Source organism: Ruditapes philippinarum, unplaced genomic scaffold, assembly GCF_026571515.1.
Source record: "Ruditapes philippinarum isolate M1 unplaced genomic scaffold, ASM2657151v2 ctg635_1_1_1_1, whole genome shotgun sequence".
In the NCBI taxonomy this organism is placed as follows: Eukaryota; Metazoa; Mollusca; class Bivalvia; order Venerida; family Veneridae; genus Ruditapes; species Ruditapes philippinarum.
This window is the reverse complement of record NW_026852468.1, coordinates 142,027-152,147: the sequence shown is the minus strand read 5'-3', so window position 1 is coordinate 152,147 and position 10,121 is coordinate 142,027. Positions and strand designations below refer to the sequence as shown.

The window sequence follows — 10,121 nt, the reverse complement described above, 5'->3', positions numbered from 1 at the left end:
AGTACGGAGCAACTTTTTCTAATTAAAAGTATAAAAGAGTTTATATTTCAAACATGTTTTCAATTACCCAGTCCGTACCTTTATTTCCTTTGCCAGGTGCTCTTTAGAGCCAATGTTTACTGAACTGGGTCCAACATCAAGTACCATATTCCATTATCGACTGTCATCAAACCACTTCATAACAGCAGTCGAACTTGACACTGACCCCTGTGTGTCACCAACAAGGTATTTTGCTTTCTCTACTTTACCATTTCTGTTAACCAACATCCAATCCCATTTCCCCGCAGCGACTACTGGGTCCTCAACGGTTTCTACACTAGACTTTTAAATATATTTGGTAGAAACGCAGTTACCACATCTCCATTAACAATAACATAAGTGGCTTTGGACAGTCTGTTTTGAATCATTACTTTGACACGATGCCCAGCCTTGATGGCATTCATCAATTTCTGTTTCGACCCTGCATTACCCTTTCCGTTCTGATCATTGGAATACACCAGTTGCCAACATGGATCAAAGAACCATCTCGTTGAACGTTTACTTGAATCGATTGAGGTTCTTTTATTTTCTCCTACGAGATACGTGCTTAGTTCTACTTGTCCGTTTGAAGCAAAGTTTTTAAATAACCAGCTGCCTGATGTCTGGAAGTGAGAACATTTTTGTACATCATTTATGTTATTCTGTACATTATTTCAATTTTGTTATAACTATTATATAAAAATGAATAAGTATTTGTATTATGTATATGTGTGTTTTAACCTGAATAAATATCTTTCTACCTATTTACATACTTAGAAGCTGAAACCTTTCTACATATTTACACACGAAAATGAAATGAATATCATTGCCTTATGTAAGGTTTAAACGTAACGCATAATAAAAATAATGAGCCGTGTCATTATACATTAATTTCACTTTTTATAATTTTTATTTCGCTTGAAAAATTATAAAGTGAAATAAAATAAACAAACAAAGTTTAATCAACGTTTCCAAAATTCGTTATTCTGCACACAGAAGATTTAACGACAGTTTTTTTCATACCACTGGAACGGCCTGTAAAGGAAGTCCGGCAAACCACGTGATCAAGTGCCGTAGATCAGTAAAAATATACGGCACCTTGTTATCGGGCCGAAATTGATACAAGTGACAGGATAAATAGAGAATAATAGGTTGGTGCCGTGGACGGAGAAAGTTTATCTGGCGAGGCGGAGGAATTTATTGGGTGAGCCGAAGGCGAACCCAATAAATTCCGGAGCAGAACCAGATAAACTTTTCCATCCACGGCACCAACCTATTATTCTATTTATCCTGTCACCGTTTTTTTTTAAAGAATTTTATTAGGCAAACTACCTTTAATCACACTATCGAAAATGTTTTTATATAAACAAAGAAGGCCCGAAGCGTGCATTATTCTACAACAATGCACTCGCCGTTCTTATTATCTCCCTGTGTATTTTCACATTGAAGGCGCCATTTTGTTTGAAAAATGTGATAAATAAAAACATTTTTTTGTCGAATTTTGTTGTAAAAACTATCTAGAATGAAAGAAAATAGTCTAACTAAGAAAATGAATTCGAACACCAATATCTTTTATTCAGTCGTTAACGCTGTACAGACGTTTAAAGTATTGTTTACGTGACGTCACAATGTAGCGCCAAACAGCACGTGCAAAACAATCAAATCAAGTACGCTATTTTAATGTCGCAAACGAGTTAAGTTATACATTAATTTCACTTTTTATAATTTTTATTTCGCTTGAAAAATTATAAAGTGAAATAAAATAAACAAACAAAGTTTAATCAACGTTTCCAAAATTCGTTATTCTGCACACAGAAGATTTAACGACAGTTTTTTTCATACCACTGGAACGGCCTGTAAAGGAAGTCCGGCAAACCACGTGATCAAGTGCCGTAGATCAGTAAAAATATACGGCACCTTGTTATCGGGCCGAAATTGATACAAGTGACAGGATAAATTATATCTTATGCTAACATTTATCCGTCATGTTTGTTTTTTTTTTTTTTTTTTTGTTTTTTTTTTATGTCCGGTTATCATTATATATAGAATTGAAATAACTATCTTTATATATGAAGCTCTAAAACATCGGGGAAAATAGTATTCGGAATTATTCTCTTAAAAGAAGAAACATTTGATGTACTGTTCAGAAAGTAAAAAAAACAAAAACATCTCTAATACCATGCTGTTCAAATTCATACGGTTTCCCTTATGTGTTTGATTAAATGGACATCGATAATAAACCTGTTTCCCAAAAAAACTGGGTTATTACTGCTGCTTGCGCTGTTTCTCCCGACGGTGGAAACCGGTGGGCGCCTAAACTTCATAATACCGTTGCATATGTATGTGTCATATATTTTTGCTTTAAACACTCTCGTGTTTATTTATATAACAATATTATTGCCATGTATTGTATGTATATATTGTTTGTATATGTCTATATGCTGTACAATGCATACGACTAAATAAACCTTCTGTTTTGTTCGTTACAGTATACCGGAATTATTAAGCTTATGGTAATTATTAGTATGCAGTCAAGCAAGTCAATTTTACACAACTTATTATTGCATTATTATCTTTACAATAATAAAGAGCAACCTTATTATTATTGTTAAGATAATCCAAGAAACATTTAGTCGTTATTATATATTTAATGTTGCTAAATAGTTATATGTATACTAAACAAAATTTGAAACTCACTTTTCTAAACTTTGATCATTCTTTAATTATGATTTAATTCAAATAAAAAAAATCAGAAAATGTTACATTATATGCAATCAAATTAAACAAGAGCCGGTTGAACGGGGTGATGCTCCCGGAATAGGTTTTGGACACAGAAATGTATTCCTTATGTAGTTTCAGAGTTATGCCCAAGACAAAGTTAAAAATGCAATAATTCAAAACTAAGGTTACTACTCAATGACATCTATCTACCGACTAAGTTTCTTGTCGATACCTCTTGCAGTTTCACAGTAATGTCCCGAACAAAGTTCAAAGTGTAAAAATGAACAAAGAACAATAACTCAAAAATAAGGCAAGGCATGGTTATGGTTCTTTTGCAATGTATATCTACCAAATGAGATCTATCAACCGACAATTGTCTTTTTCATAGACAAAGTTCAAAGTGTAAAAATGAATAAAGAACAATAACTCCAAAATTAGACATGACAGAGTTATAGTTCTTCAGCGTGGGTTGCACGTTACCTTATGATCGACCTGGTGTCATTTTTAGCCTCTCACAAGTCCAAAATTTTCTTGGCGATTCTTGATGGGGCGGCGCCGAAAAAGTGACCACTTTTTTAACAACATCTCTCAAACGTAAAACATGTGTTTTGGGCCCAAAAAGGACATTTTTCAGGCCTAAAAGAGGGGGGGGGGGGGGGTCAATAATGCGTTGTTTCACGTTTATACTCGTATGAGGTAAAGGGTTAAACGGCAATTGCTGTAGATCGACTTAACTGCTATAAGACCTATTTGATTGTACGGTGTGAGAAACTTGGAATGAAATGAAAGTGTATATACATGTAGTTATTTAAATATCCCAATCACATTTACCTTATATCAAATTAAATTTCTGAAATAAATATCTTTAAATTACAATGTTTTAATGCTTTAATTTGCAAAAAAAATTCTAAAATTTGAAACTTTGCAGAACTCTAACAATTCATATTCAGTTGGAATGGATTTTTTTTATTAAACATATCCATTTTCTTTTCATATTCATGAGAAGAAGTTGACGCATTTAAACAAAGTCAGAACGGATAAAGATAGAAATAGCGGACACTGCCACTAATGACTGACTATAAACTTGTAACATGTGTTAAAAAAAAAACAAGAAAAAAATAAAATTGAAGTGCAATCAGATATCCAAAAAAAGTAACATTCATGCATTAATGTGGAAGAGAAATACCAAAAGAGTAAACAATCTCCAGAACTGTCTGAGAAGCTCAGCTAAGCATCGCCTCATTGACAGACGCTCCGGCCACAACTACTACATAAACTACTTTGTATGCAACGCACTTTCAACAAACAAACAAAATATCAGGAATATGACTAGCTAAAGGTTCCTGCTTATACCTAAATGTCAATACAAAAAGTTATACACCAACAATGAATAATTAAAAATAACAATGACTTTGGAGATATTGCACTCTTTATAAATCAGTTTTCTCTTCATTTTTTTCATTTACCTAAGTTTATATGCATTCTGTAAGATACATATTTTTACAAAACACGGTTACTCAATTATCATCAACACACTATCTCTTCAAAATAACAACTTAAAATAGCTTGTTTCCACCTAAAGCGACAATCCACTTTGGTATACGAACAAAGTCGGGAATACAATTTGCTAGCCAAGGGTGTCCGAACTGTCTCAAAATAACGTTAATTTGTCGGTAATCCAAAGGTCCGTGTCCTTCAGCATCTTGTAGTCCATACCTTCGCGCCAAATCACACGTCTGTACGATTTTCCCGCTCATTTTCATCAAGTCAGCGTCGGTTGCCATCGCAGTTATACACTGCCCAGCGAATTCGGTTGTTTCGGCCTTTTCAAAGTATTCTAACATTTTTTCAGGTTGTTGCAACGACTTTGGTAAATTTTTATCCACTTCAAAGTCAGGATTACTCAAATTGTCCTGTAGTTTTGATAAAACATTTTCCGTACCAACAGCACCAGGCCACAAACTTACAAATGCTACATTGTGCTTTCTCAACTCATATCCACAATCTGCTGCCATTCTGTCACAAGCTTCTTTTCCGATACCATAAGCGGCATTAAACAGATATCTAAGACCGCCTGCGGACGATACGTTTACTATAAGTCCTCGTTTCCGGGGAACCATCATTCTTGCAGCATAAACAGAACAAATATAATGATTCCTTAGTCCAACATTATTTACTTCATCCCACATAGTTGGCGACTGTTCCCAAAATTTCACATTCAAGGAGCTGAAGATTGCATTAACAGCCGAATAAGCGTTATTTACCAATATATCCAACTGTCCCTCATTTTCGCGTTTAACTTGTTCAAACAGCCTTTCGATGTCCAGGTCTTTTGAATGGTCGCACTGTACTGGGACACAAATTCCACCGCGTCTCTCGACTTCTTGTGCTGTATCGCGCAAACATCCTCCAACTTTTAAACCTTTTGGTGGATCTAGAGTTCGCCCGGTTATGTACACTTTTGCTCCTTTGTCAGCCAATTGAAGTGCTATCCCTTTACCTATTCCTCTTGTGGCCCCGGTGACGACACAAACTTTTCCTGCAAGTGGTTTAGATGACATTTTAACTATCTTATATACGAATGACCACCCCACCTACGAAGAAATGGAGCTTATACGCTGATTAACTGTAGTAAGCTGATTAACTGTACCCGCGTTATCAATAGCGATTGGTTTTATGAGACACGAGTACCATTTAGTAAATACTTTTTTTCAACTTTTATGAAAGTTTAACTGACATGTTAAGAATATCTTATTGTTATCGTTCTTTTATCTGATACAACAGCAACAAAACATATTAAAGGCTTAAGCAGTATGCCTCTAGATGAGCGAAAATATTTCAATTTCAATAAATCAAATTTGTGAAAATTTAGGCAAAGACTCAAGTAATACTTTACATGTTATAAGTGATTAATGGTGAATTTTTCATTATGTGTAACTATATCTACTGCGATACTAACACAGTAAGGGCATTTTAGCATATTTTTACCTCTACTTGTCATATACGTGGGTTGTAAGTGCCATTGATGATTACTATACAATAATATACGTTTAATTTCATTTTCAAAATTTTCATGAAAATAAGCATTAATCTGGAGGCGTGCTGCTTTAAATAACCTTAGCGGATAAGCTGTTATAAAATAATTTATACGACTTGGTATTTAAGTGTCATAAACGTTAACTAAATCTGTAAGTATCGTATGGTAACAGTTAAGAGCGGTCAAGCAGGTCAATTTACATAACAAGTTTGTACATGCATACAAGAATGTTTGCTCTTCAGATGATGTAAAGATAATCCGGGATAATAACGAATGCCTACAGAATTATGATTACCTACCGGCTCTTTTGTTAAAAGCGGTCTAGTAAATCACTTACCGATCGCTTAACAGGTCTGCAAATATATACCGACCTGTTTTTGTTCTATTGTTCTCTATACAATAGAAAATTTGTGAAGTCGAGAAACTCGTGCATTACAGTAAACAATATTCACCGTAAAATAACGCTGAATTATGGGGGGGGGATAATGACCACTTTGAATAGGAAAAAGGGTCGATATATATTTTAAAGATTAATAGAAATAAATTAGTGCATACGACTGTAAGGACCCTTATAACATATATTCCAGATTATTTGTGAGAAAAACGAACTGGATTGAAGTTTTGTGTTTCGTCGATATTAGTGAGTATAACAACGGACATTTAGCCTTTCTTTATAGTTTGCTTTTCGGTATACCTAACACATTTGCCGAACTATATAGCTTAATAAGATACTAGTTTTCGGTATTTATTTCCACAACTATGTCTGAATTTGCACAATCCTGCATTATTTTAACAATTCTGCATTACGGGATATATACGACGATTATATTATTGGTGCATATCAAATCAAAGTCAACTTCTGCATCTTTCCTTCCCAAAATATTACTTTCAGTGAGAGTATAGTTCATCTTAAGTATAAGACCGTTTTCCCCATTTTTCCCCAGTTATTTTTACATTACAATTTTAATTTTGTATACCAGTACCAAGAAAACGACTTGCGCTTCCATTCTAGACCGCGTGCTCACATGCGGTCTTATAACGGATGATGCTAATTAAGAATTCACCGAAAGAAAATTCTTCCAAACATGGATGAAATTCTAAGAACATTTAAAATCAGCCATCATAAAAAACAACAACAACAAAACCCAACTTACACAACGTGTAACTACATGTATTACTAATATTTATTCATAGAACCCCGTCTTTTACTTTCCTTTGAATATATTGTATATTTGAGTATATAAGAAATAGCCTGATCATCTATTACCATGAAATTTATTATATATAAAGATACAGTGTTCCGTTTTTATGATTAGAAAACATTTTTATCTTCCTCAGTATTTGTTTACATTATTAATAATTATGTAATGTATTCATATATCAAAATAATGATCTCACCTTTCCCTACTCGAACAGTTCTGTTTTAATTTTCTGTGACTCAACTCAACAAGTACATTACCTGACCTAATTACATAACGAAACCCCACGAAAATCACGAGAATATTCAAATAACACCTGATTTGTGAACGAATGAATTACAAGAGCGTAGCAGATAGTATCTTTGCTTGGCTTTGGAATGCTTTTTTAAACATGATAAAGTACATAAATAATATGTTTCTTGTAAGTAATGTTAATAAATACTGAGCTAAAAACTGATGTATGGATAGAAAAACAAAAGAGCATGTAGGTAAGATAGTTACCGCACTCGGAATAGGTCTGCATAATATTTACAGACCCGGTGGCCTTTTAAAAACCTCGATCGCTACGCTCTCTCGGTCTTCAAATCGCCACCCGGGTCTGTAAATACTATGCAGACCTATTCCTCGTACGGTAACTATTACAGATTTTTAGCTCACCTGAGCAAGCTCAGATCGTCTGTCGTCCGTCCACATATGTTCGTTAACACTCTAGTGGTCACATTTTTGCCTCAATCATCATCAAACTTTGTCAGGATGTTTGTTTAGGTAATTGCTCTGATGAGTTTGAACTTGGGTCATCTCGGATGAAAAACTAGGTCACAGGAGCTAAAATTAGACAAATCTTGTTAACGCTCTAGTGGCTACTGTTTTTTATATGCTGAAAATTGGTCTGAAAGTGTGTTTTGATGATTTCTAGGTAAAGTTTTAATATGGGTCACCTGTGATCGAAAACTAGGTCACACCGCCCAAATATGGAAAACCTTGTTAACACTCTAGTGGTCACATTTTTGACTCATTTGCCATCAAACTTAATCAGGATGTTTGTCTATGTATTTTCTCAAATTAGTTCGAACATGGGTAATCTCGGATGAAAAAGAAGGTCACAGGAGCTAAAAATAGAATAATCTTGTTAACACTCTAGTGACTACTGTTTTGATCCAAATATGCTGGAAATTGGTCTGAAAGTGTGTTTTGATGATTTCTAGATCAACTTCGAATATGGGTCACCTGGGGTAAAATATTAGGTAACACCGCCCAAATATAGAAAAATCTTGTTAACACTCTAGTGGTCACATTTTTAACTCAATTGCCATCAAACTTGATCAGGATTTCTAGATCAAGTTCAAATATGGATAACCTGGGGTCAAAAACTAGGTAACACCGCCCTAATATGGAAAAACCTTGTTAACACTCTAGTGGTCACATTTTTTACTCATTTGTCTTCAAGTTTCCTAGATAATTGCTTGGATGAGTCTGAATATGGGTAATCTCTGATGAAAAACTAGGTCACAGGAGCTAAAAATAGAATAATCTTGCTAACTCTCTAGTGGCTACTGTTGTTATCCAAATATCCTGGAAATTGGTATGCAAGTTTATTTTGATAATTGCTCGGATGAGTTCGATGGGTCAGGTGAACGATCTAGGCCGTCTTGGTCCTCTTGTTTATGATATTTTGTGAACCATTCATGCGTTACTCTAACACAATTATAGCACTTTGTAATCGGTAGCCTATGCGTTGGCATCATGCTTAGAAGACCCTGATTGGAATACAGTAAATAAAATTTAATAGAAATATTATACATGTATAATTTACACACCTTGTCTTTTTACTATTTATAGTAAAACATCGATCATTGTTTGAAACGAAATAACACATATTTACTCATATGTCTTAATTAACAATATAACCAATAACTGTAGTCATGTGACATGGACTTCTTATATGCACACTTTTTTAAGATCAGGACATGGTCACTGCCACCTTAACATGTTGACTTCATTGCAATACACTGGTGGCTATATTTAAGCACAAAAATACACGTCAGTTAAACTAGACTTTTGACTGGCTGACCTCAATGTAAAATGGGGTCGTTTAACAAACACGACCAACCTCCACACTAATTCTTAGGACCACAGGCCAAATATTTTCAAGGTATTGTTTCGAGGGTCATTTTGGGTTGGTCTGCTACTCATGACCATCTCAATACTGTACGCCAAAGCGTCTTTAGTAATTAGTCTGGCAAGATTTTTTGTAGTGAAGGTCATGGTGGCCTTGACATTTGACCCTAAATATAAACAGGGTCGCTTTAACAGTGATGACTTACCTCTACACAAAATCTAAGGAGTGTAGACTAAAGCATTCTCTAGTCGGACAAGCTTGTTGTAGTCTAGGCCAATAACTAGAGAATACTTTGACCTAAAATCCTGAGATTTATTATGGAGGTCAGTCATTATTAGTACCAATTAACCCTTTTGACTTTCAGGTTAGTCTGTCGAAGGTCAAAGTCCCCATGGGCAGACTGTCAAGCAGTTTACCGGTACTATCAGCCTTCAAACTCACTGATAACTTCTGTACATGCCAGAACAGAGGTACAGTGCAAATGACCATAGAAAAGATTTCAGGACCAATCACAACGAAAGTGACCCGCACAGTCCAGGAATCGAACCCGTGTCGCCCGATTCACAGTTCAACGCTCTACTTAATGAGGTAACGGACGGTTGGTAGTAAAGTAAATGTGCAGTTGTTCTGTAAAAGTAGTCCTATTGAAGAAACTTTTTGCAAATGCGTATACCGAGTTGCTGCCAAGAATGACATTAGGTTTCAAGCAGGTTGTCTGCACGATTGTGGAAATCGGTGATATCTGGTCTAGCGTAACAACTGACAAAATAATCAAAAGGGGTCATCTACTAGTTAGAACCAGCCTTATAACCAAATCCACGGACTGTATGCAAAAGCTTTTTTTAACAAGATGTGCTGTGCGGACAAATAGACTGGCAGATGCTGTGCAAAACAATATACACCCTATTTATTTTGAAAGGGAGGCATAATAATTAACCCGCGCTATGTACTCCTGGAATGATTTCTGTTCTGGTCTAACTACACGTACACCTTTTAATATGTTCATTGTTTTCTATACGGTCGAAGA

At 35.0% G+C, this 10,121-nt stretch overlaps 1 protein-coding gene across 1 annotated transcript; it reads right to left on the bottom strand.

Annotated features, from left to right (window-relative positions):
• Positions 1-3,636: 3,636 nt before the first annotated feature.
• LOC132713742 (dehydrogenase/reductase SDR family member 1-like) lies at positions 3,637-5,355 on the bottom strand. The gene has a single exon (XM_060696426.1). The coding sequence runs from the start codon at positions 5,298-5,300 to the stop codon at positions 4,296-4,298; it is 1,005 nt and encodes a 334-aa protein (XP_060552409.1). The 5' UTR covers positions 5,301-5,355; the 3' UTR covers positions 3,637-4,295.
• Positions 5,356-10,121: the final 4,766 nt, after the last annotated feature.

Coding starts and splice junctions, on each gene's coding strand:
- LOC132713742 (XM_060696426.1), bottom strand. CDS start 5,300: ATGTCATCTAAACCACTTGCAGGAAAAGTTTGTGTCGTCACCGGGGCC.